Here is a 15166-nt window from a genome sequence, read left to right as displayed (position 1 = left end):
GCTCCTTGGAAGTGAGAATGGCCAGACTTTGTCTCACCTATTTTGGTCATGTTGTCAGAAGGGACCATTCCCTGAAGAAGGACGTCATGCTTGGTAGGGTGGAGAGCTGATAAAAGAGGGGGAAGCCTTCAGCGAGATGGATTGACACGGTGGCTGTGATGATGGGCTCAAGAATAGCAGGGATCATGGAGCTGGCACGGGATTGGGCAGTGTTTTGTTCTGCTGTGTATGGGGTCACTATGAGTCAGAAACGACTCGATGGCACCTAACAACAACAACAACAACAATGCCTAAGATAACAATCTTTATGCGTTCCATTTCATTTTTGACAACTTTCAATTTTCCTAGATTCATACTTTGTACGTTCCATGTTCCAATTATTAATGGATTCTTGCAACTGTTTCTCCTCAATTTGAGTCATGTCACCTCAGCACATGGAGGTGCTGAAAGACTTACTTTATCCATATCATTAAGGCTGGTTCTACTCTGATAAGGTAGCTCTTTCCCAGTCCTATTTTGAATGCCTTCCAACCCAAAGGGCTCGTCTTCCTGCACTGTGTCAGACAACATTTCCTGGCTATTCATAAAGCTGCCTATTAATGTATCAGACATTGTTTCTCTGCTATTCTTAAGGTTTTCTCTAGCTAATTTTTCAGATGTGGGTGGTCTCCTCCTTCTTCCTAATCTGACTTACTCTGTAAGCGCTGTTGAAACCTCTGCACCATGTGCAACTCTGCCGGTGTGTGAAACACCAGTGGCACAGCCTCAAGCCTCACAGCAATGTACAAGGCACACAGGATGACAATCTGACAGACAAGTTTGTCTCCCTTAGCTGTTGGAAAAATCTCCGCCCTCCCCTTACCTAATTTCTACCTGGAACCTGCCACCTTGTGGTCCCAGGCTGCTCTCTCCCTTTCCTGGCTCTAGGGGGCTGGGGCCTGCCTTGCCTCCTGCCCCTTTACTTGGATATCCTCTCACTCCTGAGGTCCCAGGTCACTCCTGCTCCCTCCCTTTTCTGGTTCTCTCCACATACTTATTAATAATTACCAAAAACCCACTGTCATCCAGTTGACTCCAACTCGTAGTGATACTTCAGGACAAATTAGAACTGCTTCATAGGATTTCCTAGGCATAAATCCTTACAGAAGCACACTGCCTCCTCTTTCTCCTGCTGAGCAGCTAGTGGGTTTCAACCACTGGCCTTCAGATTAGCAGTCAAATGCTTTAATCACTTCACCACCCAGAGCTCCTCATTAATAATTTAGCCACTGCCAAATCTCTCACATACCTTCCTACCATCCTTCCTTTTGAGGACCTTCCCCAGACTCTCCAGGGTAGTCAATAATCCAGCAATTAGGTTGATCTTAGCAAAGAACAGGGATTTCAGGACCCTAGCCCCACTGCACGATGCCCATCTATTTCAACGGTGAATAAACATTTTGACTATCACCCCCAAGCAATGCCACAATAAATAAAATTTGCAAGAAAAAAAGATTCAGTGATGAAATTGATGATTAGTTCAGGACTGGACACAATAAAATAGGCCAATCTCCTCTTTGTAAAATAAAAAGTTAGTGCTGAAGGCCCTTTTGAGTTCCAAGAATCTACTATTACCCCATTCCAAAATTAAAATTTACATTCCAAATTTGACATTTGGATGACATTCCAAATTTGACATTTGGATTACATTCCAATGGAGGCAAATTAATTAAATTTAGTAAGGTGACTAAAAATCAAAATTAACGCCATAAATATTTTTGTTGATTTAAGTCTGCTGTTGTTAAATTGGTAAAAACTATCAGGATTTGGACATGGAAAAAGCAATGAGACCAAACAAATTGCTTGATAAGGAGGTCATAAACAATGGAAAATAAAATCTAAGATGTTCATAAATGATGAAAAGAGACTGAGGAAATGACAGCTGAATTCATTAGTGCCTCAAATTTCACTAGAGAAATACAAGCTCTAATATTATTCAGGATAATTTCATAATTTTAAGCAAAAGGAAATATGCAGATAAATGTTGTCGTTGTTGTTAGGTGCCGTCGAGTCAGCTCCAACTCATAGTGACCCTATCTATGTTCAACAGAACAAAACAGTGCCTGGTCCTGTGCCAACCTCACAATCTTTGCATCAAGATAAATAATAAGCTCTAATTGATGACTGAGTGTTCATTACAGAGACAACAGCTATTTTGAATACTATATAATACTGAAATAATAAGAAGCTACTGTATTACATCTATTGTAGTCCACATTGTGAGGAATAACAAGATAAAACACAGTCTTTGACATTGAGGAGTTTAACATTTAATATGACAGAACAAGCAAAAACAAGTAACTTTAATATGTCATAATGTATTAGATACACTAATAAATTTTCCTAAATGATAAACATACAGGAGAGAGCGGGATTAAATAAATTTAGATGTATAAGGGAAATTCGCAGACAACTGGTATCATTAAATTGGGAATGAACAGAAAATCAACACACAGAAATGAACAAATATCTGGTGAGGGAAGAGGGGAGAGCAAACTCAGAAAACAGATGAACTTGGTGAGAGCACTAGTTCGCCAAATCAGTCATGTAAATATCTTTTAGTAAAAGGTCAGTGTGAAATGTTAGATAATTTAACTTCTTACTGAAAATGAGAAAAATAGTTTTTCTTTAAACACAGATCTGCAAGAATCCAAAATCAATTGAGTAGAAAAGATACAAAATCACATATGAAGGAAAGTAAAAATATTGTTGCATGAAGGTTGAAGTTTTCAGGTAAGTGGTAATACCTGCAAACTGTTTAGCACATAGCAAGTCTTCAACAACATTTTCTTCCAAATTTAATCAACAGAATTTCTGTTGCTGTTGTGTGCTGTGGGGTCAATTCTGACTTGTAGCAACCCTATGTGACAGAGAGAACTGCTCAATAAAGTTTCCTGTTATCTTTATGGGAGCCAATTGCCAGGTTTCCTCTCCCATGGAGCCACTGAGGAGTTTTAAAACCACTGACTTTTCACTTAGCAGACAAGTGCTTTAACCACTGTGCCACCAAAGCTCTTTATGTATATTGAATCATAAATACTAAGGGCATGCATGAGTGGTTAAAATTGATTACAATTTCAGTAACCTAATATACTCAAGTTAAATTGATCTTTCATCAGGGTAATAATTATAGATTGAAGGGAGAGTGGATAAAAAATCTCAAAACTACATGAGAAAAAACATTGCCTGTATTTTTAGTTAAAAGGAGCTCCATTGGCATAGTGCATAAGACCGCTAACCGGAAGGTTGCCAATTCAAACCCACCATCTGTTCCATGGAAGAAAGATGAGGCAATCTACCTCCAAAAAGATTTACAGCCTTGGAAACTCAATGGGGGTCACTATGAGTCAGGATCCACTCAACGGCAGTGGGTTTTGTTTGGTTTTATATTTTTAGTTAGGGGGAGAAAAAATAAATACGTCAGTGACTAGCCTGTAGAATATGAAATTCCATCTATCAATATTTAAAATAAAGTCTCAAAGTAGTGATAGGTAATGGTACAAGGAAAAGAGAATGAATTTTTTCAACTGAAAATACATTTCAATGTCCACTGAAAGGACATTCAGAGTTAACTGCAGGAAAATAGTGGACTATTGTCAAGGCAAGATAAATCAGAATAAGTTTAGCAATTTAAAAGAAATGAGGAAAGCATAAAAGCCTCACATATGCTGCTCCTAAATTAGCTCTGGTCTCTTCCACAATTTACCAGAAAATTCTTAAGCAAAGCACTAGACCAAGAATCACTTTGTAATTTCCATGATGGTGCATAATCTCAGAATGAAAACATCAAATACAGTTATCAAATATTATCTTCAAAGGTAACATACAAGAAAATGATAGCATTTGTATGGCATTTCATAGATAAATGAAGTTTGCACTTAGTTATAATAAGTATCATTATTTAAAATGACTAGATTTGATAAAATGAATAGTAGTAATAATGAAACTTTTACTCTCCCTGTTCAGTGATCACAAGCTAGGATTATATGATTGGCAGTTCACTAGCTCATCCTTTTCATCAAATCATCATTTCCTGATAGACAATGATCTACTTGGTGGCACTTAACAATCAGTCCCACATTAGAGCCACATGGTTTTAATGCAGAGCTGTTCCATTAATGCTTCCTGAATTTTAAATTAAGCTATGAATTCAGCTGAAACAACTTCAAGCAAAGCTTTGCAGCCAAACCACCACTGATTGCTTTGTAACCTAGACAATTCAGCTTCTCAGCATTTTAGCCTTTCATTGGCAACATTTTTTTTAAATAAAGGGGTTTAATTTATTGACAAATAAAGAGATTTAGACTAATTACTCATACCATGGTCAAGCAACACCACTACACTCTCAGACCATTATCAATGAACTTAAGTTAAAAGGTCCAAAACCAAAACCCACTGCTGTCCAATCCATTCCAACTCATAGAGACCTCACAGGGTTTCAAGGTTGGGAGCTCTGGTAGCATAGTGCCTAAGGCCCTTGACTGCTTACCAGAATGCTAGTGGTTCAAACCCACCAGCCACTCCTCAGAAGAAAGGATGGGCAATCTACTTCTGTAGTGATACCACCTTGGAAACCCAAGGAGGGGTCACTACAAGTAGGGTCTGACTCGACAGCATAGAACAACAACAACAACAAAGAACATTTACAGAAGTAGACTGCTACATCTTTCACCCAAAAAATGACTGGTAGATTTGAACTGCTGACCACTTGGCAACAGCTGAGTGCTTTAACCACTGTGCCACTGGGGCTTCTTAGTAAAAAAGGACAGATGGCTTTCATTGCTTCTGTTCTAGATTAGATTCAAGTACCTATTTTAACGTCAACTGGTTAATTGCTCAACAGCATGCTACATGTTTTGTCTGCTTCATAGATGCATGCTGTTGTTGTACTGTGCCGTGGAGTCAGACCTGACTCATAGAGACCCCTCCTTGGGTTTTCGAGGCAGTATCACTACAGAAGTAGATTGCCCAACCTTCCTTCCGAGGAGTGGCTGGTGGGTTTAAACTGCCAGCCTTCTGGTTAGCAGTCAAGTGCCTAAGGCACTACACTATGCATGAGATAGTCATTAAAGAACTCGTTTCAACTTGATGAAAAGTATTGTATCAACATTAATTCTTTCATTTCAGTAATTATACCAGGGTTATATAAGATGCTAACATTTGAGGAATCTGGGTAAAACATATACAGAAAATTTTTGTACTATTCTTTACAAATCGCAAATCTGGAATTATTTCAAAGTGAAAAGTTTAAAAAAATTAAAATTACATACTAAAAAAAAAAACACTAGCAGATTCTGACCCAAAATCATACCACGCCCTGAATTTCCCAATCTGTGAATGTCATTTTTAGCACAATTAACTAAAGCACCCCAGCTAATAAAATAAGATGTGATTGTAAGCAAGTAACACTATTGAATATTTTTCACTTGAATTTTTTACTTTAATCCTCTGTGAACTGAAAGATCAGCTTATTTTATCTGCTGCTGTATTGTTAAATTTCCATACAAAACAATACTGATGTCATATGCTTAGAACCATTCACAAAATCATGACTTGGATAGTAATGTTCAAAATCCCAACATCGGACAAAGCAACAATTAACTTCAAGGGAATGGGGATCCTTAAAGCTACTCAAAATTCTTATACTTTAGAAGTAGACAGAGGTAACAAGAGAATCCCTGATACTCACCTTCCAAAACAGAGCAACAGAATTATCTAAAATTCTGTAAGTTTAGCATTGAATGGTGATGGCTGTAGATGAAATAAAAATTTACAGACTTCCTTTCTAAGTGATCAAATTAAAATCATTTCCCCAATTACCTAAAGGTATTATGGAAAGACCATCAATTTTGCACATACCCAATTAAAATTTACAATAGGGCATATGATATATGTCCTAAAGTTCTCTTTTACTCAAATAGCACTAATTCCTTTTCTGTTTATTTATTTAAATACCTTCTCTCAAGGAATAAAATTTAATGAAACAATAGAGTATAAATGCCTTTGGGAAAAAATAGGTATTCTGCTGAATTTTCTCCAGAATATGTGTAGAATGAAACTTAACATGTAAACATAAATGAAAAATGTAAATTAAACCTTAAAAAAAATCAATAATTAAATGAATAACTTTATAGAAACGTAAAGATCAGTGGTATAGCATGTATTAGCTCTGAAAGTAAACTTCAAACCAGTGTTTGGACTCTTTGGCAAAATTATGTTTAGGATATGACTTGAAGATCAAAACCACTGAGTCTTACATAGCTATTTGGTGGTAGCTGATGTGTGGAGTAACAGCTCCATCTCTGTCTACACCCTCTGTTAACATTCTTCATAAAGAGGAGAAAATGCTATGTGGGTCAAGTACCAGGGCACTTACTGGACCATATGTATGAGTAGGTACATGGGTACATGTCATATACATGTTTGCATGTGACACTGCCTCAGAAACCCAAGGAGGAGTCGCTATGAGTTGGGTCTGACTCAACGGCAAAATAACAACAACAACTCAGATTGGAGATTTTCCTACCTGTGGAGCTTGAAGGGATGAAGGAGATATTCCCTCAGGACAGGACAGCCCTCTTGAACTTGCTCTTATACTGTCATCAATTTGGGCATGGCTGCTTGTTGTATATGATATGGGAACAAAGGCCATGCTTTTCACCCTTATCTTTCAGCTCCATTTTCCAGTGAGCTCAGTGTTGAAGCTGACGGCATTAGGCAAGTGAAAAATTAAATGCCTTTGTTTTCTCATTGCTATCATATTTCCTTTGGTATGTTGTTGTTGTTGTCATGTGCCGTCAAGTCGGACCCCACTCATAGTTACCCCTCCTTGGGTTTCTGAGGCAGTATCACTACAGAAGTAGATTGTCCCATCTTCCTTCCGAGGAGTGTCTGGTGGGTTTGAACTGCCAGCCCTCTGGTTAGCAGTCAAGTGCCTTAGGCACTATGCTACCAGAGCTCCTTTCCTTTGGTGTATGTATGTTCAATCCCTTCAGGAATCCCTGTAAAGACAACTAACTAGGCCAATGTTGGATTCAAGCATTTCTGAGTCCTGTGGCTTAGCATAATCTAAAAATACCTCAATACTAATCTTACTTAAAATAGTAGAAACAGTAGAAAATACTTTGAAAAAGAAAAGAAGGAAAATCTTGTTTCATCTCTTGGCCTTTAACATCTGGTGTGATATCAAAGGGAGCTCATGGTCCAGACATAATTCTAAAGCTATGTATTCTTCTGTCTGTTTGTAGTATCTGTGTGCACACACATGCACGTGGGCACGTGCATACATGTGTTTCAATGAATGACATTGGATATAAAGGTTATTAGAATCTTTAGGAAAAATATAAGTTGTAGACATTTGAGAATCACTAATCTACAGCTGAGAAACTAGACATTTGAAAGCTGAGCACAGGAGATGGTAAGGTCCAAACTGAAAATCTTTACTGCATTACTAGAAATGAGGAAGATCTTTATTTTATCTCCAAGTTGAAGAAAATATACTCAGTCTTAAAATTTCTTGTGAACACCTCAGTAACATTTGAAAAACCAAGACAATATTTGCAATATGAAAATATAAAATAAAAACATGATCGTTTTATCAATATACTTACTTCCTAAAATATATTAAACTTCAAGAAAAAGAATAAAAGAATAAAGAAAATGTCTTACCTTCCATCTCTATCCCAGTCATAAACCTCTATTTTGATTGTTCTGTTCATGGAAAAAAAAAAAAAACGTACACATAGAGTAAAGTCACTTAACAAATACCAAACCAAACCCAATGCTGTCAAGTTGATTCTGACTCAAAGTGACCTTATAGGATAGGGTAGAACTGCCCCATAGGGTATCCAAGGTCACAAATCTTGATGGAAGCAGACTGCCACATGTTTCTCCTATGGAGTGGCTGGTAGGTTCAAACCTCCCATCTTGATTAGCCTTTAATTACTGCACCACCAGGGCTCCCAAAAGTCACTTAGTAAGATCAAAATAATATATGGCTGAGGACAAAAAAGTGTTGCAGATTTTCTTGATTGGATAAAAAGTGTATACCTCTAGGTTTTACAAAGTAAGTTGTTTTCACTAATTTTATTACAATAATTTCATTTACATCTTGAAGCTGGTTTTTAAAATTTGTAGTGATCCTTTATAGGGCATAAGGAAAGCATATGGAGGGAGTATACGTAATCTGACAGAACTTCCTAATGGAGAGAGAATGTTCTTGAAAACCATGTCTTAAGCACGATGTTTCTCAAACTCAGCATGGATCAGAATCACATGATGGAATTATCAAAATAGATTTCTGGACCTCATGCCCAGATTCTCAGTTCAGGAGGCTGGGGTTGGGGCAGGAGAATATGAATGTCTACAAGGTTACCGGGTGATGCTAATGCTACTTATGAGGAACAACACAGTAAGAACCACTTTCTTAGCGAAAGAATGAGTCCATTTAAATGAAGTTATGATTTCTTATTAAATAAATAAAATTATAGTCAAATGGAATAATAATCAAGTGGAATAATACATTTTAAAGTATATTTAATAAAACTGGTAATAGTTCATTCAAAGATATTGATTAATAGAGTACACATTTTTCTAATATGAAAGCAAAAAGGAAAAAAAAAGATAACTTATTTTGTTATTGGATTTTACTGTTTACTTATTTCCTTTTCTTTTGGGGTGGTTGGAGGTTGTTTCTATTATTAAATTATTATTATTTTTTATAAGTGAAAGAAAAAAAAACTTTGATATTGAAGAAATCATCAGATATATTATAGGAAGACTGACAGGGCCACCTGGGCTAGCTACTTATAAAATTTGCAAAACAAGAGAATCTCCTTGGAACTTCTTCTATAAGCCAGCAAACAGGAGAAGAGTTATGCTAAAAAAGGAATTTAGAGAGTATGCCTGGATTAATGCCATACCTAGTGATAGTCTTGTATCCATTATGGAAAGATAATACACATTTGAAAACCTTGAGGCAATGAAACTTCTGGAACGTCTTTTGAATACTAGCTTACAAACTGTGAATATATTTTTAACATTTTATACCTTTTAATTCTTCAAAAAATCAGTTTACCAAAGTTTAATTAGCCCAATTTTCCCTCTTCTCAAAATCACCATGGATTAAAAGATATGAGAAAAAATTTGAATAAATCAGATACAGATGTGTAAATATATATTTACATAGGTAAAGGTGCCAGTTTAATTATTTATTTTTTTCTTTTACTTTGATTGCTGGATACAAGAATATACAGTGAATATTTAAAACCTTCAAAAAAGGTGTCATTTATTTTACCTGTCATAATCTCCATTACATAAAGCTCTGACTGAGATCTTGAATGCCTGCCATACAGGATTCAGAGTATTCTTGACAACTTCTGTTTTATGACAAATTGTAAAACTGTAAAAAAAAAAAAAAAAAGTCTGTTATTCTCATGACTGAATTACAGTATACTGTTTTCATACTCATTTCTCTTTCTTTTTTGCAGAATAAATATTGTTAGTCCCTCTCTTGCTTCTGTATCACTTAACAAGGAGTTATATGATTTTAAATGTTCAAGAATTAGCTCACTATAATATAAAGCGATAAAATTTTTTAGTAAGTTTATAATAGTAAAAAAAAAAAAAAAACAAAACCTCCCCATATTCATTAAATCCTAAAGCTGTTTTATAAATAAGCTCTATAAAAAGTAGGAAGACACAATGACACAGAAAATGTATGTGAAAAATAGCCCTATAGGCCACTAATGATATCAAGGTCATCAGTAACCCTGAGAAAGCAGTTTGGTTGAAATATTCAGGACAAATACCTGGTTGGAGTGGGTTTAAGAAAGAAAGAAGAGAATCTGAGAATGTGAGAGAGAATACAATCTGAGTATTGTTCCCACAGAACAATATTTTTGAGGAATTTAGCTGTAAAAAGAAAGAGATTGTTTGAGGGTACTTCAAGTGAAGGATTTGTTTCTTAGTTACTTTTTTTTATTTTTCAAAATGAAATAAAAATAACAGCAAGGTTGCATATTAATGGAAAGACCCAGTAGAGAAGAAACAATTTATGATGCACGAGGGAACAAGAAAGGCTAGTGTCATTCTCCTAAGTAGGTAAGAGTTGAGGGGATCTAGGCGGTTCAAACCCACCGGCCACTCCTCGGAAGGAAGATTGAGCAATCTTACTTCCTTAGTGATACTGCCTTGGAAACCCAAGGAGGGGTCACTATGAGTCGGGGCCGACTCGACAGCACATAACAACAACAAGGCATCAGCGGAGGAGCTAGCCTGGGAACACAGATTGCCAATCTGCAGGAATCCTTGGGAAATCAGGATACACGGTAGATGTGATGGGAACAGAAGCAAATGCTCCAATTGCCTCTGTTTCCTCAGGAAATAAAAAAAGCACAATCATCAACAGGGGGAGAGGAAAGACAGAACTATGGAAGTGCCTGGAAAAGAGAGAGAGAGGAAGTTGATAGATCAAGGAAAAGGAATAGGATTGCTGGGGAGTACACTTAAAAGAAACATCATGAATTTACAGTGAGACTATTCAGTCTGTGGTTCTCTCTTTATCTAAACTGCTGGTTGTGAATATCTAAAGAACTCCTAACAGGAAGGAAGATAGTGATTCAAGAGCACACAATTAATTAGGAGTAGAATCTATGAAGCTTTAAACTTGGTTTTCTGATTCAAACTCCATTGTTGTTTGCATATTCATACATTCATCTGGTACTGAAAATGCCTTCTGTGAATTTATGCAGTGGTTCATGAATTAGAAAACATTTAAACTGAGCTTGGTAAGAACAAATACCAGAAAACCCATTCCTCACATTTCCAAATGGAGCGATTCATTTAATGCAACATGAAAATATTACATAAATATCACAATGAACATACTGCAATCACCTACACAAGAAAACAGTTTCATTTTGAAAAGCCTTTCAGCCCATTTTCCTCCTCTCAGCCAAGAGGGGTTTGTTTCCATTAAGAGATCAGATGGAAATATAATATAAAAGGATTATGATCATTGCAGGGCTTATAACATTAGTATCATCTCCTTCCCTGTAGTATTCTAGCCCACCTAAAGAAGGTTATATCACTAAATTGATAGAGCTCAGAAGAATTATCTGTGAACAAATGTTCTCAGGGTTGAGTCACTTGAATCAATTTAGGAACCACTGAGAATAAAAGGCATTTAAAAAGAAACTGTAGACAGAGAGAACTATGAAAAGGGTAATCAAGACTCATAAAGCAGATGGAAGAAAAGCAAAGGGGATAGAGCAGAAGTAGGTAGGGAAAAAAACACAGATGGGAAAAATGAGGAATGTTAAAAATACAAAGAGAGAGTCAAGAAAAGTCCATGGGGACCCAATTATGGGAAGACACAACATGTTGGTTTGTTTTAGAAACAGGCATCTGCCTCCTATCATAATTAATTCAGTACATTCTTAAAGAGCTAAAAAAGTAGATTTCTCTTCTTGTTTTTTTAAAAAAAGGGCTAAAGTGAAAAAAAAAAAGATTTCTCTTCTTGTATATCATATTCTAAGGAAGTCTAGTGGCACTGTGGTTAAGGCACTGTGCTGCTGAGAAAGGGTTGCCAGCTTGAACCCACCAGTCACTCCACAGGAGAAACAGTGTGCTTCCGTAAAGATTTACAGCCTTGGAAACCCTATGGGAGTTGCTGAGTCAGAATTGACTGGATAGCAGTGGGTATGGTTTTGGTATATCATATGCTAGTATATAGTAAGTCTGGTATAGTGATAGGTAGGTAGATAGATGACAGTGAGAGAGAGAGAGACAAAGAAGATGGTTGGTATACCAACCATCTTCAAACCAACATATTCAACAATTTATTAAATACATGGCCTCTTTGGTTAAATCAAAATTGCTGTTACATTCCTAGCAACACCAGCTGTAGTATTTAAATAGTTTGACACCTGAAACTTCCTTCTTCTCTTAAGAAAATGACACATCTTCTTAGTAAGATTTATAAACCAGGTAGTCCTTTGGCTCCTATTAATCATTATCACTTGTAATGCATTAGATGTGATATAGACAGCATTAATCTCATCAGTAAGAATTCCAGGACTTGGGTAATTAGTGAAAATTCTGATAGGAATGTCATGTAGCTTTTTCTAATATTCAGGAGTATTGATATATAAATATAAATGTATGTGTATTATAAATAGCATTATAAGAAAAATATCTCCTTTATTATAGAAATCATCAATATTACAGTAATTTAAACAAAATCATTTACCAAAACAGCTATTCAAAAGGAAAATTATTCTTACCTACTAATGAATACCAGAACAATTACTAAATAAACTTGAAGAAAATAATTCATATTCTTGTTATTTATTTTTTTTAGTTAATGCTTCTAATAGAAATTAAAGAGCTCTTGTGGTACAGTGCCTAAGGAATTTGACTGCTAACCAGAAAGCTGATGGTTTAAACCCACCATCCACTCCATGGAAGAAATATGGGGCAATCTACCATAAGATTTACCACCTCAGAAACCCAGTGGGGGCCGCAATGAGTCGGAATTGACTCAATAACAGTGAATAACAGAAATTATATTTTTATTCTATCTTTTAAAATGAGCCTGCAACACACTACATAGCAGGCAATTTTTCAAATATTAAAAATAAAGCTGAAAGTCTTAACTAGAATAGCTAAAAATAGAGATTTATAGGTTAAATGTGAGGAATAAAAGCATTTTTACTTTACTCATTAAAAACTGATTGAAACAAAATAAAGGAAATGTGTCTGTATTAAGCATTACTAAATTTTAGTGATAAAACAAAAAAAAACTCACTGCTGTCAAGTCGGATCTGACTCATAGCAACCCCTCCTTGGGTTTCCGAGGCAGTATCACTATGAAAGTAGACTGCCCAACCTTCCTTCTGAGGAGTGGCTGGTGGGTTCAACCTTCTGGTTAGCAGTCAAATGCCTTAGGCATAGTTGTTTTTAAATGATTTGAAATTTTGGAGTACGGTATATTTTTTCTTAATATTCAGATTTCATGTACTAAATCTATCATTTTATAAGCATAATACCTTTTTCTTTAAAATATCACTAGTAGCATAAAATGTATGATAAAATGAAATCCTGTAATTGCATAATTAATCCTTCTATAATCTCTAAAGAAAACTAAATAAATAACAATAGGAAACACAGGGAAAAAAGTAATTCAGAAAGGTGAAGCTTTTCTTCATATAGATAAAAACTGTGTTCAGATAAAAAAGTTATTCTCATATTTTTACTACCCAAATAGAAGGGCAGTATGTCAGATCCAGTAACATGACACGGTGACAAAAATAATTCAAAAGCTGCCCTACAGCTGCATCAATAAAAATTCTATAAGTAAATTATCATTTTATGCAGTCCAGTATATTAATTTTAAATAATATTAATAATATTAATCTATATACGATAGATTGAATTATGTTCCCCCAAAATATGTGTTGTAATTTTAACCACTGTACTTGTAAATAAGGCCCTGTTTGGAAATGAGACTTTTCTTTTGTTATGTTAATGAAGTGATGCCAACATAAGGTAGATGTGGTCATCCCTTCTGAGTTATAAAAAGATGAGAATTGATACAGAGACATTCACAGGAAGAAGAGGAAGACAGATGACAGATGTTCAGGAATTCCAAAGATTGATGGTAGCTACTAGATGTTGAAGTAGACAAGGTAAGAGCCATGCCCTGGATTCTGATATCTAGCCTCCTGAACTGTGAGAATGTAATTTCTGTTCTTTACTTGTGGTATTTTTGTTAAGACAGTACTAAGTAACTAAAACAATGTAACATTTTATACATGTATTAATTAATGTTAACATGTATTCCTTCATTTATTTAGTAGTAGTGACCAATATTTTCATTCTATTCTTCTTTTAAACTTTCAAATAATGTTTCCTCTTTAGCTATTGCTCTTTTATAAATAGTTAAGAAAAACAAAACAAAGAAACATAGTACTAGATAATATTGATAATAATACCAACCCAAACCCACTGCCATCAAGTTGATTCTGACTCGTAGCAACCCTATAGAAAAAAATAGAACTGCCTGGTAAGGTTTCCAAGACTAAATCTTTATGGAAGCAGACTGTCTCATCTTTCTCCTGTGGAGGGACTTGTGGGTTGAACTGCCAATCATCTGATCAGTAGCCCAATGTGTTAAACACTACATCACCAGAGTTCCTTTAAAAATAGTAATAGCTAACATATGTTCTATTTTGGTATCACACATGTGTCTAAGCGTTTTTTGTTCAGTAACTCATAAGCTTCTAAAACAACCCTGATAAGCAGCTATTATTGTTATCCCATTTGCTTATGAGAAATGGTTACAGAGATTAAATCAATTCTCTATGGTCCCATAGCTATTAAGTTATGATTTAAATCCAGATAAAAGAATTTTAGGCCACCTTTTTAACCACTAAACTTTCTCACAAATACTAACTGCACAATATAAATCAAATTTTTAACCACTAAACTTTCCCACTAATACTAACTGAGAGTCAAATATATTTAATGTTAGAGTGACGTGTATTAAGTTATATAATTGAAATATACACTAAAACCCATGGGTACATTTTCAGGCACACAGAAACCAGCCTATTCCCTACTGTTAAAAAATATTCAAATTACAGGAATATAGTGAAACGTTTATTTAAAATTAGACTCAACATTATTAGAAAAAAAAAACTATAGCATCAATAAATTTAAAAAAAAAATCTATCTTCAAGTCATTTACAACTCATAGTGATCCTATACTCAAAAAATTCAATTCAGACTCCTAGAGAACACATTGAGATTCCAGGGCAGTAAATCTACGGTAGATTGCCCCATCTTCCTTCTAGGGAGTGGCTGGTAGGTTTGAACTGCCAACCTACTGGTTAGTAGTCAAATGCCTTAGGCACTGCACCACCAGAACTCCTGCCCCATAGGGTTTTCAAGGCTATAAATCCAAATAAGAGCAGGCTTCCACATCTTTCTCCCAAGGAGCACTTGGTGGGTTTGAACCACTAACCTTTTGATGCACAGCCGAGCACTTAACCAATGTGTGACCAGAGTCCTAAAATCCACTTCCATCCTCAAGTAAATGGTTCAAGAGTTTAACTTTATAGCAAAA

General features: G+C 35.5%; 1 protein-coding gene across 1 annotated transcript in view; it reads right to left on the bottom strand.

Moving 5' to 3' along the window:
* Positions 1-15166, bottom strand: part of CPNE8 (copine 8) — a 426365-nt gene that overhangs the window by 168888 nt on the left and 242311 nt on the right. Inside the window, exons 9-10 of the mRNA XM_007943187.2 lie at positions 9335-9439; positions 7708-7749 (exon numbers count right to left, since the gene is read on the bottom strand). Coding sequence (XP_007941378.1) covers positions 7708-7749; positions 9335-9439 — 147 coding nt within the window. The remainder of the gene's footprint in view (positions 1-7707; positions 7750-9334; positions 9440-15166) is intronic.

Source organism: Orycteropus afer, unplaced genomic scaffold (genome assembly GCF_000298275.1).
Source record: "Orycteropus afer afer isolate SDZICR_OR568_19922 unplaced genomic scaffold, OryAfe1.0 scaffold00100, whole genome shotgun sequence".
Classification (NCBI taxonomy): domain Eukaryota; kingdom Metazoa; phylum Chordata; class Mammalia; order Tubulidentata; family Orycteropodidae; genus Orycteropus; species Orycteropus afer.
This window is presented reverse-complemented; position numbering and strand designations above follow the sequence as displayed.